This window comes from Cnephaeus nilssonii, assembly GCF_951640355.1.
Source record: "Cnephaeus nilssonii genome assembly, chromosome: 24".
Taxonomy (NCBI): domain Eukaryota; kingdom Metazoa; phylum Chordata; class Mammalia; order Chiroptera; family Vespertilionidae; genus Cnephaeus; species Cnephaeus nilssonii.
The window spans coordinates 14,944,033-14,961,698 of NC_137095.1; the positions used below are offsets into that span (position 1 = coordinate 14,944,033).

The window sequence follows — 17,666 nt, forward strand, 5'->3', positions numbered from 1 at the left end:
AAATAAAAACCAATGGGAAAAATACCCTCGGGGGAGGAATAACCAAATCAAAACAAAACAAACACAAAGAAACCATTCCTTCCCCGGCGTCACAGTCCAGGAGAGAGAGAGCGCGCGTGCCCACCGACGTGTGAGCACACACTTCCCCGGCGCGCCCGGCAGCACAGTCAGGGTCAGGGCCAGGAGCCCGGGGACCCCCGGGGCCGCGCCTCACCTGGGCCTCTTGTCGGCGAAGGCGACGCAGGTGTGCTGCGCGGGCACCGCCGTCCACTTCCTCGCCTCCAGGACCAGGGCTTCCGCATCCACCAGGCCGAAGCCGTACAGATGGCTGACTGGAGAGACAGGCCCTTCAGACCCGGGGCCCCTCCCCGCCGGCCCCCGACTCCCGCCGACGGAGGGCCCGACCCCTGACCTCCATGGCCCCGGGACAGACCACCTGGGCTGCTCAGGGCTGGAAGCATGCGACCGTCCGGCCGACCATCTCCCGGAGCCCGCGGGGCAGGACAAACCCGACTGAGGATTTCTCCCAAGATCCTCTGCGCTCCGAAGTCTCAAAACTCTACTCCCGCCCCGGCCGGTGTGGCTCAGTGGACAGAGCGCCGGCCTGCGGATGGGAGGGTCCCGGGTTCGAGTCCCGGTCAAGGGCATGTCCCTCAGTTGCAGGCTGGATCCACACCCACTACTGGTCCCAGCGTGTGCAGGAGGCAACCGATTGATGTGTCTCTCTCACATCGATGTATCTCTCTCCCTTCTACTTTCTCTAAAAATCAATGGGAAAATACCCTCACGTGAGTTTTAACAACAACAAAATAAAAATAATAAAAACTCTACTCCTTGCCCGGCTGGCATGGCTCAGTGGTTGAGCGTCAACCTAGGAACCAGGAGGTCACGGTTGGTTCGGTTCCCGGTCAGGGCACATACCCGGGTTGCAGGCTCAATCCCCAGTGTGGGGCGTGCAGGAGGCAGCCGGTCCATGATTCTCTCTCATCACGGATGTTTCCATCTCTCTCTTCCTCTCCCTTCCTCTCTGACATCAATAAAATATCTACACTAATAAAAGGGTAATATGCTAATTAGACCGTGTCGACCGGACATCTTCCAGTCGTCCGGTCCTCCTTCCAGACAAAGCCATGGTGGCGGGGCCTGAAGCAGAGGCAGTTAGGGGCGATCAGGCCAGCAGGGGAGCAGTTAGGGGCGATCAGGCCGGCAGGCAGAGGGGTTAGGGGCGATCAGGCTGGCAGGCAGGTGAGCGATTAGGAGCCAGTGGTCCCAGATTGTGAGAGGGATGTCTGACTGCCGGACATCCCCTGAGGGGTCCTGGATTGGAGAGGGTGCAGGCCGGGCTGAGAAACCAACCCTCCTCCCCTTGCACGAATTTCGTGCACCGGGCCTCTAGTATTTAAATAAAATAAAACCCGAGGAAAAAAACCACTGGAGGCCCCAGGCTTGACCCCTGGCTTCTCCCCTTTTGCCCTTCAGCTCCCCGGCCGAACGCCAGGCCGTCGGGGGCCGGTGGTACAGGCCAGCGGGCACACGTGAACTGGCCCGGCCCGATGTTGAACTTGGCCAGTGGGAGAGGGTTTCAAAGTTTAATTTACGAAGCCCGGTGGAGGCAGTAGATACCATCTCTCTCCCTTATTCACGAGGCCAACATCGAAATGTGGGTCAGCTCTTGTTACGGCGCAGCCCGCCACCCCCATTCCTGCAAGACGGAGACGCACCGGGCCTGATCAATGGCCTCCTTACAGGAAGAGGAATGTCCCCTGGGTCGTGGGTCACAGGGCGTGACCTGTATTTCCCAGGTCGTGGTATCAGGCATGGTGTTGACATAGTGGGACCTGAGCTACAGAAAAGGGGGCGGAGGGAGGGGGGGTGCCAATCTTCTCTAACAGCTGGGTGTAAATCTTTTATAAGTACCTCCGGCGAGAAGCCCAGAGAAACAAAGGCCAGAGCACGGTGCTCTAACGTACCAGCTCGAACCGAGCCCATGTCTGTTAGGGGGTCGGATGCATGGCTACCGGGCCTGGAACGGGCTGTACAAAGGGGTGCAGGCCTCACAGTTCTGTGAGTTGGGGCGGGGGGTCCTTACCAACAGAAGTTTCACAGTTAGAGAGTAAGTGACTGGAGGCAAAGGAGGGCCAGTTTCAAAAACACAGAGCTTGCCCTAACCAGTGTGGCTCAGTGGATAGAGCGTCGGCCTGCGGTCTGAAGGGTCCCGGGTTCGATTCCGGTCAAGGGCATGTACCTTGGTTGCGGGCACATCCCCAGCGGGGTGTGTGCAGGAGGCAGCTGATGGACGTTTCTCTCACATCGATGTTCCTAACTCTCTATCCCTCTCCCTCCCTTTCTGTAAGAAATCAATAAAATATATATTTTTTAAAAATCGCTAAGTTTGGGGCAGCCTGACCTCTAGTGACCGTAGGGATTTCCACGTTGAGGTTCCAGGACACTTTTCACCCGTGTGACCCACCATCAGTGCTCTCTGGGGATCACCGAGAACTCATGGCACCCGAGACAGACTCCAGGGCCCCCGCCCCCAGGGCCCACCAGCACGGGGTGCCTGGCCCCACCCTGCCCCCCGGGCCCGCACCTTTGTGGCCGGCCCCGTTGACCTTCCAGTCGCTCGCCTTCAGGTGGGCCGGTCGGGAAGTCTTCACCAGCAGATGCTGCACGTCCCGCCAGGTGAGCTGGTTGCTGCAAGGACAGAGGGACACACGCTGCAGCCGCACGGACGGACGGACGGACGGCAGCACGGGGGAGGGGGCCAGCCCCCAGCCTGCACGCCAGGAAGTTGCAGAGGCTCCGTGCCCGGGCAGAGGGTTCGTTCACACCCTCTTTTTCTAAAAAAATGCATTTTTATTGATTTCAGAGAGGAAGGGAGAGGGAGAGAGAGACAGAAACATCCATGAGGAGGGAGAATCATCGATCGGCTGCCTCCTGCACGCCCTCTTCTGGAGATCAAGCCTGCAACCCGGGCATGTGCCCTGACCAGGAATTGAACCGTGACATCCTGGTTCATAGGTCGACGCTCAAACACTGAGCCACACAGGCCGGGCATCAAATACCCGCTATTTGATCTCAGGGCTTACTCCCTAGAAAGCATTCTTTACAAAGAGGTTGTGAACTGCCCGGCCTGCATGGCTCAGTGGTTGAGCGTAGACAATATGAACCAGGAGGTCACGGTTCGATTCCCGGTCAGGGCATATGCCCAGGTTGCATTGTGGCTCGATCTCCAGAAGAGAGCGTGCAGGAGGCAGCCGATCGATGATTCTCTCATTGATGTTTCTCTCCCTCTCCCTCTCCCTCTCCCTTCTTCATCTCTGAAATCAATAAAAATATATTTTAAAAAAACCTTACCTTCTTTGGTTACTCATTTTTTTAAAAAAGCCTGGAGATGGATGGCGGTGTGGGTGACTATGTAATGCACGAACTGTATACTTAAAAATGGCTCACGTGGTGCATTTTCTGTTGTGTGTTATTATGCTACTAGAGGCCCGATGCACGGAGATTCATGCAAGAACGGGCCTTCCTTCCCCTGGCTGCCGGCACCGCCTTCGCTCAGGCCCAGAGCCACCTTTCCGCCTTCCCATGCTGCCCAGAGACCTGGAGCGGCGCAGAATGCCTGCATATGCAAATTAACCCATCATCTTTGTTGGGTTAATTTGCATACTCACTCCTGATTGGCTGGTGGGTGTCGCGGAGGTACGGTCAATTTGCATCTTGCTCTTTTATTAGTGTAGACAATAAAAACTTAAAAAAGAAAAAAAAAAGGGGGAAGTGAGTGGGAACTTACTTTGCTTCTAAAGCCAGAGCGATGATCCCCGCCACCATGGGGGCTGAGACCGAGGTACCCGTGTGCCCGTCGGTGCAGCGCTGACGCAGATCCGTGGTGACCTGGCAGGAGGGAGGCAAGAATGGAGATCAGCTCTCAGGAGAACTCAGGGGCCGGGACACTCAAGATGCTGGTCCTGCCCAGCCGGCGTGGCTCCGTGGTTGAGCGTCGACCTATGAACCAGGAGGTCATGGTTCAATTCCCGGTCGGGGCACAGGCCCGGGTTGCATTGCGGCTCAATCCCCAGTAGGGGTTGTGCAGGGGGCAGCCGATCCATGATTCTCTCTCATCAATGATGTTTCTACCTCTCTCCCTTCCTCTCTGAAATCAAGAAAAATATATTTAAAATAAAAAGTGCTGGCCCTAGGCACCTGTGGTCCTGGGGCCCGGGGATGGAGGAGGCACGATCTGGACACATTCTTTAAAATATATCTTTTACTGATTTCAAAGAGAAAGGGAGAGGAAGAGAGAGAGAGAGAGAGAGAGAGAGAGAGAGAGAGAGAAACATCAATGATGGGAGAGAATCATGGGTCGGCTGCCTCCTGCACGCCCCCTACTGGGAATGGGGCCTGCAACCCGGGCATGTGCCCTGACCGGGAATCGAACCAGTGACCTCCTGGTTCCTAGGTCGATGCTCAACCACGGAGCCACGCCGGCCGGGCTGGACACGTTCTGGGCGACCAAGCTTTCCTTGGTGGCTGGAACTCGATGCTGAAGGGCTTCACTCTCATAGGTAACAAATGGACCCGCTACAGGAACAAACAAGCCCATCGCGGGGTGAGGACGGGGGCGGGGCAGAGGGAAGACGACGCGTGTGCTGAGACACGAAGAGCAGCCCGCCCCCCGCCCCCCCGCCCGGCCGGCGTGGCTCAGGGGTGGAGCGTCCACCTAGGAACCAGGAGGTCAGGCACCACGTGTCCAACGACACAGTCCCCGCCGCGCTCCCCCCCGCCGGCAGCCCCCGCGGCCCCCACATCAGGTTCCGGGACGGGCGTCTGTGTAACGAGACCTCAGCCAGTCCCGGTGCCGACGGGCTCGGCTCCTACGCGAACAGGAAACCATTCAGGACCCGGCGGCCCGTCCCAGGGGCGCGTGCTCCAGTGGGAAAGAAAAATAACTTAAATTAATACCTTCGTGAGCCGCCCCGGCCGCTGCCAAGCTGGCGGCCGCCATGGGGACCGGCCTTTCCGTCCGTGCAGGCGAAGGGGAAGAGAGGGAGCCTGTGTGCCCCCCCCCCCGAAAAATGTAAAAATAAATTCGCGGGCCATTTGTAAAGACGTGGCTGAGCGGCAGGAGGAGTGAGAAGATTTAAAAAAAATAAAGGCATTGCCTGGGCAGTGTGGCTCAGTGGCTGAGCATCGGCCCATGACCCAGGAGGTCACAGTCCGATTCCGGGTCAGGGCACAGGCCCGGGTTGTGGGCTTGATCCCCAGTGGGGGGCGTGCAGGAGGCAGCCGATCCGTGATTCTCTCTCATTGATGTCTCTCTCTCCTTCTCCCTTCCTCTTTGAAATCAATAAAAAGATTTTTTTTTTTTTAAGTTAAGCCATGTCTGGCCGGCTACATGATCTTGTGTTTTCAAATGTCTAAAACCCAACGTGATGGCTGTACACTGCAATTTTGCATTAGTTTCAACTGAACACCCATCCCTCCTTATTTATCTAATTATCATGACTTTTAATCCTCACCCGAAGATGTTTTTCCCATTGACTTTTAAGAGAGTGGAAGGGAGAGGGAGAGGGAGAGACAGAGAGAGAGAGAGAAACATCGATGTGAGAGAGACACATCGATGGGTTGCCTCCCGCACAAGCCTCGACCAGGGCCGGGGGTCGAGCCTGCAACCCGGGCATGTGCCCTTGATTGGAATCGAACCCGGGACCCTTCCGTCCGTGGGCAGATGCTCTATCCACTGAGCCAAGCAGCCAGGGCTCCTCTTTCTTTTTAAAGTCAGAACACACGAGGGAAAGGAGGAAACGCAAATCCCGTCCCTCTACCCGACGAACACAGGGACTCGGTCAAAGACAAATCACACTCATGCTCGCCGACGTGAGCGAGGCGGGCGCACACCGCCGCTCCAGCTCCGCGTCCAGAAAAAGTCCTGTTGTTCGGAAGGGAATGCCCCGGGGACCCGCTGGATCCCTACCGTCCCTTCAGGAGAGAACCAAGACCCTCTCTCTTCCTCAGCGCTGCATGCCGAGGCCGTGCCGCTCAGTCGGCTGGCTCCCAAGCCATGTGACCACAGAGTTGGAGAAAGCCACACGGAGACGCCGTGGTGAGAAAGCACCTCATTCTTAAAGGGTATTTTTAGACCTCGAAAGCCAGTGAGGGTTTTCATGAGCATTTTGTGCAAAAATGAGCCAGGCAGGATCTGGGGAAGGCTGCCAAGGGTCTGAGGGCGCACGGCGAGTTCGCGGGTGGGTGCGGGGGGCACCCTGGGACCTGGCACACAGCGGCCTGAGCCTGGCTCATCTATTCTTGTCGCTGTTGTGAATCCTCACCCGAGGATCTTTTCCCGTGGATTCGTATTTAATTTTGTTTTAAAGGACAGAGCTTTTTAAAAAATCCTATATAATGAAGATGTAATATGCGAACGGTCATTATGCCGTGAAGCGTAACGACTGACCACGTACCGACCGGATCATGGATCAGCAGGAGGGTAGGGCAGTGAGCTACAAGCGGGTGGTGGAGAGCTACAGGAGGGGGCAGAGCAGCAAGCTATGGGGGTGGGGGTGGGGGGAGGGGGAGCTATAGGAGGGTGGCAGCGAGCTACTGGCGCACAGATTCGTGCACTGGGCTACTAGTCTATATATATTTGTATCGATTTCAGAGAGGAAGGGAGAGGGAGAGAGAGAAACATCCATGATGAGAGAGAATCATGGATCAGCTGCCTCCTGCATGCCCCACACTGGGGATCAAGCCCGCAACCCAGGCATGTGCCCTTGACCGGGAATCGAACCCGGGACCCTTCAGTTTGCAGGCTGATGCTCTATCCACTGAGCCAAACCAGCTAGGGCTCCTTGGATTATTTAGAGAGAGTGGAAGGGAGGGAGGAAGGGGAGGAAAAAAAGAGGAGGAGGATAAAGAGAAGAAGAGAAAGAAGAGGAAGAGGAAGAAGAAGAAGAAGAAAGCGAGAGAGAGAAACATGGATGTGAGAGAGACACACTGATTGGTTGCCTCCTGCATGTGCCCAGACCTGGGCCAGGGATCGAACCTGCAACCCAGGCAGGTGCCCTTGACCGGGAATCGAACCCGAGACCCTCCAGTCTGCAGACCAACGCTCTATCCACTGAGCCGCACCGGCCAGGGCTCATCTTTTTGTTCCGAGGAAAAGGAACTGGTCCCCGGAAGGCCGGGGCTCCCTCCCCTCCCGAGCCTCCCGCCCCCCAGCTCCCGCCCCGGGCGCTCACGATCTTCCGCTCGTAGAAGGCGCCGCTGCTGTAGGTGGTGGCCAGCGTGGACGGGCACTCCTCCAGGTACCAGGGCTTGTAGCCGTTCTCCGTGGTGCTGCTCACGGAGATGGTGTAGATGCTGTTGGTGTAGCCGTCGCAGGAGCAGTGGTCCCCCTCTCTCCCGCCGTTGCCCGAGGCCCAGACGAAGATGGAGCCCAAGCCCTGCCGGCCCTGGAGGGGAGGAACAGCCGCCCGTCAGCCCGCCGGCCGCCGGAGCCGGGCAGGGCGGGCCTCGCACGGAAGCCTGGGGCCCTCTTTCCCCAGGCCCTGCAAAGGGGCGGGAATGGTGTGTCTGGACCCTCTGGAAGCCACGGGAGACATGGCTTGACTTTTTTTTTTTTTTTAATTCTCACCCGAGACCCGGCTGGCGTGGCTCCGTGGTTGAGTGTGGACCTATAACCCACGAGGTCAGGGTTCGATTCCCCATCAGGGCACACACCCGGGTTGTGGGCTCCATCCCCAGCGTGGGGCGTGCAGGAGGCAGCCGATCCCTGATTCTCTCTCATCATGGATGTTTCTTTCTCTCTCCCTCTCCCTTCCTCGCTGAAATAAAAAAATATATATATATTTTAAAAATTCTCCCCTGAGGCTATGCTTAGAGAGAGGAAGGGAGAGAAAGAGAGAGAGAAACATAGATCAGTTGCCTTCTGTACATGCCCTGCTGGGGATCGAGCCCACAACCCAGGCATGTGCCCTGTCCGGGGTTGAACCGGCAACCTTTCGGTGCCCAGGACGAAGCTCAACCAACTGAGCCACTCCAGCCGGGCAGGCGTGGTTTGGTTTTCACAGAGGGCTCTGTCTGGATTCACAGGGTTGCACTGAGGACAAGACTCAGAAGGACTGCTCTGTTCTTTTTTTTTTAAAAAAAATGTTTTTATTGATTTTAGAAAGAGAAAAAGGGGAGAGAGAGAGAGAGAAACATCCGTGATGAGAGAGAATCATGGATCGGCTGCCCCCTGCACGCCCCCCTTACTGGGGATCAAGCCCACAACCCGGGCCTGTGCCCCAACAGGGAATGGAACCGTGACCTCCTGGTTCCTAGGTCGACGCTCAACCACGGAGCCACGCCGGCCGGGCCAGAACACTGGTTGGAGCGCAAGCTACACCGGACAAGGGAGATGTCACCAAGACCCCTGGGTCCAGAGGGTGCCGAGTGCCCGTGGCGGCACTTCCGCCAGCGCCGACGTGGCCAGTGGCTTCCCACCTGCGTAGAGCCCGTTTTTACTTATTTATTTTTTAAATGTATTTTATTGATTTTTTACAGAGAGGAAGGGAGAGGGAGAGAGAGTGAGAAACATCGATGAGAGATAAACATCGATCAGCCGCCTCCTGCACACCCCCCACTGGGGATGTGCCCGCAACCAAGGCACATGCCCTTGACCGGAATCGAACCCGGGACCCTTCAGTCCGCAGGCCGAAGCTCTATCCACTGAGCCACACCGGTCAGGGCTGGAGCCCGTTTTTAAGGACAGGCCCATGAAAGCGAGTCTTGGAGAGATGGCGGCAGGTCCAGGCGGGCTCCTGGTCTCACCCACACCCACAGGACCGATGATTCGGCACCAAAAAACCGAGGGCTCATGCCAGCCACGGGCAGCGGCTAAAGAGCAGCTCCCCCGAGACCCAGTCGGTGCAAGGGGGCGGGCCTGCGGGGGCGGAGGGAGGGGGGGAGCCGGGCCCGGCCAGCCCCATCTCCACAGGAAACCGGACCCACGGGGCTGGTAGCTCCGGCGTCCTTGCCAAAGACCCTGCTTTCCAAACATGAGGCAGGAAACGGGTACTTACTGGTGGGCCCCGGGACGGGCCAACTTGGAGAGAAAACTGTCAACGCGATCCTGCCATCCGCCCGGCCCGCGAGGCTCAGGGGCTGAGCGTCCGCCTACGGACCAGGAGGTCAGGGTTCGATTCCCCATGGGGGCACGTGCCAGGGCGGCAGGCTCCAGCCCCAGGACGGGGCGTGCAGGAGGCAGACGAATGATGATTTTTCTCTCTCTCATCGGGGATGTTTCTCTCTCTCTCTCTCTCCCCCTTCCTCTCCGGAATCAATAAAAACATGTTTTAAAAAATTATTTTATAATTAAAATAAATGAATAAATTCTCTAAGTGGGCACTGTTTCCCGTAAAATTCGCGGGGCTTGCCGCCCGTGAAATTCCGAGGACGAGCTAACATGAGGAGGAAGGTGCCGATCGGAGGTTTCACGGGTCCACGGGCCAAGCGTAACGGGACCATCTGGCACAAGACCGGGTTCGTTTTCTATTTAGCTCCAAACAAGAAAATCCCTTGTATGTGTCCAGGGCCGGCGGGAACAAACCCGCCACCGAGGTAACATGCCCGTGACCAGGCATGGAACCCGGGACCCTTTCGGTGCGCGGGCCGGCGCGCTAACCACTGGGCAACCACGGCCAGGGCCTGCGATCTCAGATCGTCAGGCATCGTCTCACAGAGAGGACGGAGGGGCGGCATCAACACCACCCCGAGCACTGGCTCCCCCGGGGGCAGCGCCGGCTCCAATTTACGGCTTAGGATTAGCCTGGTTTGGGGAGGTGCCGCCTGTCATCAAGAGCCGGCGCCCGGGTGATGGAGAGGGTGGCGGGCGCGGAGTCCCGGGGAGAGGAGACGTGTTTATGGCCCCTGAGGGCAGCCGCTGGTGCGGTCACCCCGGGGTGTTCCAGCATCGAGGGCTCAACCGGCACCAGGTCAGGCGGTGAACGAGTCGGGGGGGGGGGGGGGGGGGGCGGGGGAGGAGGCCTGAGATCAGGAAGGAGGGGCCCTGGGTTGGGGACATTCTAAGAGATAAGTACTCCACCCCCAACACGCAAGGAAATGAATAGTGCCCGGCCGGTGTGGCTCAGTGGTTGAGTGTCGTTGACCCATGAACCAAGAGGTCACGGTTCTATTCCCGGTCAGGGCACACGCCCGGGTTGCGGGCTCCATCCCCAGTAGGGGGCGTGCAGGAGGCAGCCCATCCATGATTCTCTCTCTCTCATCGTTGGTGTTTCTTTGAACAAAATAACCTGTAGGGAGTGGGCCTAAGCCGTCAGTCAGACATCCCCCAAGGGCTTGCGGACCGCGTGAGGGTGCAGGCCGGGCTGAGGGGACCCCCCCTGAGTGCATGAATTTCGTGCGTCGGGCCTCTAGTGTATATATATCTACTGATTGATTTCAGAGAGGAAGAGAGAGAGAGACAAACATCCATGATGAGAGAGAATCATGGATCGGCTGCCTCCTGCACGCCCCCTACTGGGGATGGAGCCTGCAACCTGGGCATGTGCCCTTGATTCTCTCTCATCATGGATGTTTCTCTCTCCCGCCCCCTTCCTCTCTCTGAAATAAATAAAAATATGTTTTAAAATGAATGAATGAATGAATAAGTAAATGAATAAAAGGACCTGCCCCTACCCCTTGCCCCCACCCCCTCTCTCTTCTCGCCAATAGGACAAGTCAGAGGCATCACGCTGCCTGGGATGCCTGGTTTCCTGCCTGAATCCCTGCCAGCGTCACCGGGCGCTGGGGCTTGTTGGGCCACCCAGGGCCACTGGACGCTGACCACAGCCCCACGTCAGCTCCAAGAAGCTGTCCTCGCCCTGCAACCCGCCTCGCCACCCTGCTTGTTATAGCTGGGTGAGCGCCAGTCCTCCATTCCCGCCCCCGCCCGCCCCGCCTTTCTGACTCACAGGGACGCAGAGCGACGGGGATGGACCTCCCGGGAGGAGCCTGCAGCGTCCTCTGCGTCCCCCGAGCCTGCAGGCCCAGCCCCCAGAGGTTTGCTCCGTTTAGGCCCTGGAGAGGTGCCACCCCCCAAATTCTACACGTCTCGTGCTGCCTGCTGGCAGGGAGGGGGAGCAAGCAAGACCAGGACTTCCTGCCCGGCTGGCGTGGCTCAGTGATGGAGCGTCCATCTAGGAGCCAGGAGGTCAGGGTTTGATTCCCGGTCAGGGCACACGCCCGGGTTGCGGCTCAATCCCCAGTAGGAGGCGTGCAGGAGGCAGCCGATCCATGATTCTCTCTCTCATCATTGGTGTTTCTTTGAACAAAATAACCTGTAGGGAGTGGGCCTAAGCCGTCAGTCAGACATCCCCCGAGGGCTTACGGACTGTGTGAGGGTGCAGGCCGGGCTGAGGGACCCCCCCACCCCAGTGCATGAATTTCGTGCACCGGGCGTCTAGTGTATACACTGAGTGGCCAGATTATTATGATCTCTGAACGCATAATTATCTGGCCACTCAGAGTGTGTGTGTGTGTGTGTGTGTGTGTGTGTGTGTGTGTGTGTGTATTAGAGGCCCGGTGCATGAATTCGTGCATGGGTGGGTTCCAGCCAGGGGAAGGGGACATGGGCAGTTGGCCGGCCTGCCTGCTGGTCGAACTCCCGGTCGAGAGGACAATTTGCATATTAGCCTTTTATTATATAGGATATACACTGAGTGGCCAGATTATTATGCGTTCAGAGATCATCATCATCTGGCCACTCAGTGTATATATTTATTGATTGATTTCAGAGAGGAAGGGAGAGAGAGAGAGAGAGAGAGAGAAACATCAATGATGAGAATCACTGATTGGCTGCCTCCTGTACACCCCCTACTGGGGATGGAGCCCACAACCCGGGCATGTGCCCTTGACCAGGAATCAAACCTGGGACCCTTTGGTCCGCAGGCCGACGCTCTATCCACTGAGCCAAATCAGCCACAGGGCTGAATCCCTTTTTGGGAGACCCCCGTGCCCCCCGAGCGCGGCCCGGCAGCCCTGGGTTACTCACACCTTTTTAATGCCGTACTCAAAGGCCTGCTTGGCCAGCCGGCCCGGCCCGTCAACCGTCTTCCCGTCGTCGTCCGGCCCCCAGCTCGCGCTGTAAATGTCGATGTAGTTGGGCCGGACGCCCAGCGACTTGGCCTCCACCACGTCCGTCACGTCCCCGTCCAGCATGCGGATGCCTGGAAGCACAGAGGGCTCGGTGCGCGCGTGTCCCCGCTGGGGGAGCCCCCAACAGCTGGGGAGCTTGCCCGCCATCATTTTGGTTTTCTGCGTTGTTGTTTTTTTAATATATTCTTACTGCTTTCAGAGCGGAAGGGAGAGGGAGGCCGACAGAAACATCAAGGATGAGAATCATGGATCGGCTGCTTCCTGCACGCCCCCTACTAGGGATCGAGGCCACAACCCGGGCATGTGCCCTGAGTGGGAATGGAACCGTGACCTCCTGGTTCCTAGGTCCACGCTCAACCACTGAGCCACGCCGGCTGGGCAGGAATGCCTACTATTACTTTTTAAATATATTTTTGTTGATTTCAGGGAGGGATAGAGAGATAGAAACATCAAGGATGAGAACGCGTGACTGGCTGCCCCCTGCACTGAAGGGGATCGAGCCCACAACCCGGGCACGTGCCCCCGGCCGGAATCCAACCTGGGACCCTTGGGTCCGCAGGCCGACGCTCCATCCACTGAGCCACACTGGCCAGGGCGGGACTGCCTATTTTTGAACAGGGAGAACGAGATGCCAGAAGACAGTCCAGAGCACGTAAAAGCACCGGACCTGACGGATTTCCCGACACCCCTCCCAATGCCTTCATGGGGGGAGGGGGGCAGGGTCATGGGGGAAAGGGTGAGTGATGGACGAGAAAGCAAGCCTGAGGTATTTAGGGCTTAGCGACGCTGCCAGGTCACCCGCGAAGAAAAGGTAAATATTTCCCTCGGAAACCGCTGTTCCCAGATTAGCAGGAAACGCCGACCGCTCCCTGGACACTCGAATGGGAGGCACACGGGAGAGAAAGGCCCATTGACCCTAAAGGGCCAGGAACAAGAATAATCTGGGCAAAGGACTCGGGCAACCGCGGCTTTTCCCGTCTGTATTCGGATGCCTGGACGTCTTGGGGCCTGGCTGAGTCTGGAGGGGCTGGCACCGCCCTGCCCCCCGCACCCCACTCCCTCCCGCCCCCCTCCAATCAGCCAATTCCTAGAGGCCTCCCCTGCCCACGTGGGTTCCTTTAGCGGCCACGCCCAGCCACCTGCTCTGTGGGCTCCTACACTCACACCCACGGGCACTCTCCCTCTGTCCTAGTCCCTTAGTCACCCCGCGGCCAGGCACGAGACCATGAGGCCAACCGGCCCATCCTGAACCTGCAGAACCTGCCTGGCCTGTTCCTTCCTGCAGAAACCACAGCGAGACTTCAGGCCCATGAGTCGTGTCCCCGTGTTTCCCCGTGTGTGTGTGTGTGTGTGTGTGTGTGTGTGTGTGGTGTGTGTGTGCCCGTGTGTGTGTGTGTGCCCGTGTGTGTGTGGTGTGTGTGTGTGTGTGGTGTGTGTGTGTGTGTGTGTGGTGTGTGTGTGCCCGTGTGTGTGTGTGTGTGCCCGTGTGTGTGTGTGTGGTGTGTGTGTGTGTGTGTGTGCCCGTGTGTGTGCGTGTGTGCCCGTGTGTGTGCGTGTGTGTGTGTGTGTGGTGTGGCCCCGCCTGGAGAACTCCGGGTAACAAACTGTGACACGCCCTTGTTTCCTGACCTGCTGGTCTTACCGTTCCTAAACGAATGAAAAAGAAAACTCTATTTAAAACAGGCCACTCCGGCCTTAGCCTGTTTAGCTCAGTGGGTAGAGCATCGGCCTAAGGACTGAAGGGTCCCGGGTTCGATTCCGGTCTGGGGCACAAACCTCGGTTGCAGGTTCAATCCCCAGCCCTGGTCCGGACCCATGTGGGAGGCAACCAATCCATGTCTGTCTCTCTCTCTCTCACGTTGATGTTTCTCTCTCTCTTTGTCTCTCCCTCTCCTTTCCACTCTCCAAAGATCAATGGAAAAATATCCTCGGGTGAGGATTAACAAACAAATATATTAATAATGATCTATATACATAAAACCCTAATACGCAAATAGACTGAACGGCAGAACAACCGAACAACCAGTCGCTATGACGTGCGCTGACCACCAGGGGGTGTGTGCGGAACATGGTGGGCATCGGCCACAGCGGGATGGTGGAGTGGGTGAGAGGGGGCGCCAGACCAAGGCGGGGCACCGGTTGCTGTCATCAGGGCGAGCCTCTGGTGGTTACTGAAAATTCTTTGCTCCCGTGTGCCATGTTCCCGCTGGGCACTTGCACCTGCTGCCAGCGTTGGCCCCACTCGCACCCGCTGCCGGCACCTGGCACCAGCCTGGCTTGCTTGAGGCCGTCAGAGGGTACGAGCGGCAGCTGCCTGCCCCGATCGCCCCTGAGGGCTTCTCCACCTCCCCCTGCTCCTGAGGGGCGATCGGGGCAGCAGCCACTGCTCGCAGCCGCTGACGGCCAGGGGACCGGGGCCTGTGGCAGGAGGGGCCGGGCGGGGCACAAAGGATGGGCCGAGACCCGTTCCTGTGCCCACCGCAATCCCGCGGCCCACAGTTCCTTTCAAGGTGCACGAATCCGAGCACTGGGCCCCTAGTAATAACAACAATAAAACACTTCACTCCCCGCCTGGCAGCCGGGGCTCGGTAGTGAAGCTTCGACCTGTGAACCAGGAGGTTGTGCTGCGATTCCCAGTCAGGTTGCACTGCGGCTCGATCCCCAGTAGGGGGCGTGCAGGAGGCAGCCCATCCATGATTCTCTCTCATCATGGATGTTTCCATCTCTCTCCCCCTCTCCCTTCCTCTCTGAAATCAATAAAATATATATATATATATAAAAAATAAAATTTAAAAAAGGTGCCTTTCTGATGAAAGCCATAACATTCCAGGCAAAACCCTCCCTCCGGCCCCCGTGGCTGTGTGGGGCTGCCTGGCTGTGGTCAGGATGCCCAAGGCTTCAGGCCCTGGGGTCTGACACAGCCAGCCGAGGCCAACAGAGGTGCAGCTGCCGAGACCCCCCAGAATGGGACGCCCTGGCCCCCTGCCCGGCCCGGAAGCTCCCAGCCCCACGCCCCGGGCCTTACCTCCGATTTTCGCGTTGTACGCGATGCCCACGATGCAGTAGGAGTTGTTGGCAGATGCAGCCACTTCGCCCGCGCAGCGCGTGCCGTGCCTGAAACAAAAGGCGAGACGCAGTGAGGATGCGGCCCGGCAATTTCGGGGAGTTTGGGGCATTGCTCGGGCCTCCTGCAGGGAGCAGCCGCCATCCCCCCGTCCGGGAAGGACACGGAAGAACCCGGGAGGGAGGTCACACCAGCCTTGGCACAGCCCCGGGCGCCCTGTCCTTCCGCAGTTGCCGGCGAGGAGGCCTGCCCGTGACCTTGGAAATGGCTCAGGGGTCGTATCTTCCTTTATCCCACGTCGGAGAGGGCTGCTGCTCCCCGGGTCCCCGCCCCCACCCTCCCAAACTGTGCATTCCTCTGACGAACACCACCTTGCTTGGCACCGATAGGATGGAAGGAAGAACAAAGTGAGGACATGTGGCCCTGGCCGGGGTGGCTCAGTGGTTAAGCATCTACCTAGAAACCAGGAGGCCACGGTTGTCAGGGCACATGCCCAGGTTGTGGGCTCCATCCCCAGGAAGGGGGTGTGCAGGAGGCAGCTGACCCATGATTCTCTCTCATCACTGATGTTTCTCTCTCTCCTTCTTCCTTCCTCTCTGAAATCAATCCTATATAATAAAGAGGTGATATGCAAATTGACCATCACACCCTCACAAGATGGCTGCCTGTGACCAGGCCGGCAGGGGGGTTAGTGAGGGACGACCAAACGACTGAACAAGCAGGCTGCGTGGGGTGATTAGGCCGGCAGGGGGCCGTGAGGGGCAACCAGGCCAGCAGGGGGGCAGTAAGAGGCAAACAGGCCGGCAGGGGGGAGGTAGGGGCAACCAGGCAGGCGGGGGGGGTGGGGCAGTAAGGGGTGACCAGGCCGGCGGGGGTGGGGCAGCTAGGAGCAACCAGGCTGGCGGCTGCGGGGGCAACCAGACCGGCAGGGGGGGCAGGTAGAGGCGACCAGGCCAGTGGCGGGGGGGGGGAGTTAGGAGCGACCAGGTCAGCAAGGAGTGGGCAGTTGGGGGCGATCAGGCTGACACGCAGAGGCAGTGAAGGGAGATCAGGTCAGCGGGGGGGCAGTTAGGGGCGACCAGGCAGGCAGGCAGGTGAGCAATTAGGAGCCAGCGGTCCAGGATTGTGAGAGGGATGTCCAACTGCCGGTTTAGGCCCAATCCCCGGCATCGGGCCTAAACCGGCAGTTGGACATCCCCCGAGGGGTCCCGGATTAAAGAGGGTGCAGGCTGGGCTGAGGGACAACCCCCCTCCAGTGCACAAATTTCATGCACTGGGCCTCTAGTAAAAATATATTTAAGAAGAAGAAGAAAAAAAAGAATACTATGGACCTAGCCGGTTTGGCTCAGTAGATAGAGCATCAGCCTGCAGGACCGCAGGCTTGATCCCCGACCCTGGTCCGGGTAGGAGACAACCAATCGATGTCTCTCTCTCTCTCTCTCTCTCTCTCTCCCTCCCTCCCTCTTTCCCACTCTCTCTAAAAATCAATGGAAAAATATCCTTGGGTGAGAATTAACCATAAATGAGGACTTTTGTCTCGTGCCTGCTGTACCTGCCACCCCCACGCTCACCCCACACAGCCCTCCTGCCATCCCCACGCCACGGAAGCAGGAGCTGAAGGAAAACGCTCCCCGTGGAGCGCCCCCCCCCCCCCCCCCCGCGGAGGAACTAGGGAGAAACCGCCAGAAAAACAAACTGCTTACCCCCTCCCTCCCCCCGCCACGACCCCACCCGCCACGGAGCTGGCCGCTCCGTTCCTCCTGCGAGAACAGCACCTCTTTGAGAAGTGTTCCCCAGGGGACGAGACGCAGGGATGCCCGTGTAAAACCGCCTTTAAAAATAGCCGGGGCCTGCGCGCCCTGGACCCAAGTCCTCCGTCCTCCGCCCCACGCCCGGCTGCGCACGGGGTCACGCCGCTCAGGGTCTGTCGCGCCCCGGAGGAACCCCGCCCGGCCAAGGTCACTCACTACGTGGTGGTGTCTGGGTCATGCCTCTTTGCCCTGTGGACGGGTGCGAGGCTGGGAATCGAGGCGCCCTGCCCCCCAGGCGGACTCCCTGCGGAGCGGGAAAGGGCACCTTGGGATGTGAGGCAGGGACGGCTCGCCGCGGGTCCCCGGAGCTGCCAAACCTCCCTGCTCGGTGCCAGGTGGGCACCGGCCTCTGCCCCGCGGAATCGAATCCACCGCAAAGGGAAATGGGAGCGTGGGCAGGACGCACCTTGGCCCACGTCCGCCGGGTCAGCAGCGGGGAGGAGAAAAAGGGCTTTTGTCCTTCCCTGTAAATATTTTTGGAAGAATGCAAAAAAGGCTCAGGCGTGGGGCACCCTGACAGGGAGAGGACAAGCAGGACGTCGCCGGGAGCAGGTCGGAGCAACTGGACTCCGACCCGGGGGCTGCCATGGACGGCGCCCAAGTCACCTGACGCCTCCCGATGCCTCCCCCTTCGTCAGCAGAGATGGCGACAACCA

At 58.6% G+C, this 17,666-nt stretch overlaps 1 protein-coding gene across 2 annotated transcripts in view; it reads right to left on the reverse strand.

Annotated features, from left to right (window-relative positions):
• Positions 1-17,666, reverse strand: part of PCSK6 (proprotein convertase subtilisin/kexin type 6) — a 55,026-nt gene that overhangs the window by 16,928 nt on the left and 20,432 nt on the right. For both annotated transcript variants that reach the window (XM_079763855.1, XM_079763856.1), the window contains exons 6-11: positions 15,161-15,249; positions 12,034-12,206; positions 7,239-7,451; positions 3,794-3,894; positions 2,591-2,694; positions 215-332 (exon numbers count right to left, since the gene is read on the reverse strand). In XM_079763855.1, coding sequence (XP_079619981.1) covers positions 215-332; positions 2,591-2,694; positions 3,794-3,894; positions 7,239-7,451; positions 12,034-12,206; positions 15,161-15,249 — 798 coding nt within the window. The remainder of the gene's footprint in view (positions 1-214; positions 333-2,590; positions 2,695-3,793; positions 3,895-7,238; positions 7,452-12,033; positions 12,207-15,160; positions 15,250-17,666) is intronic.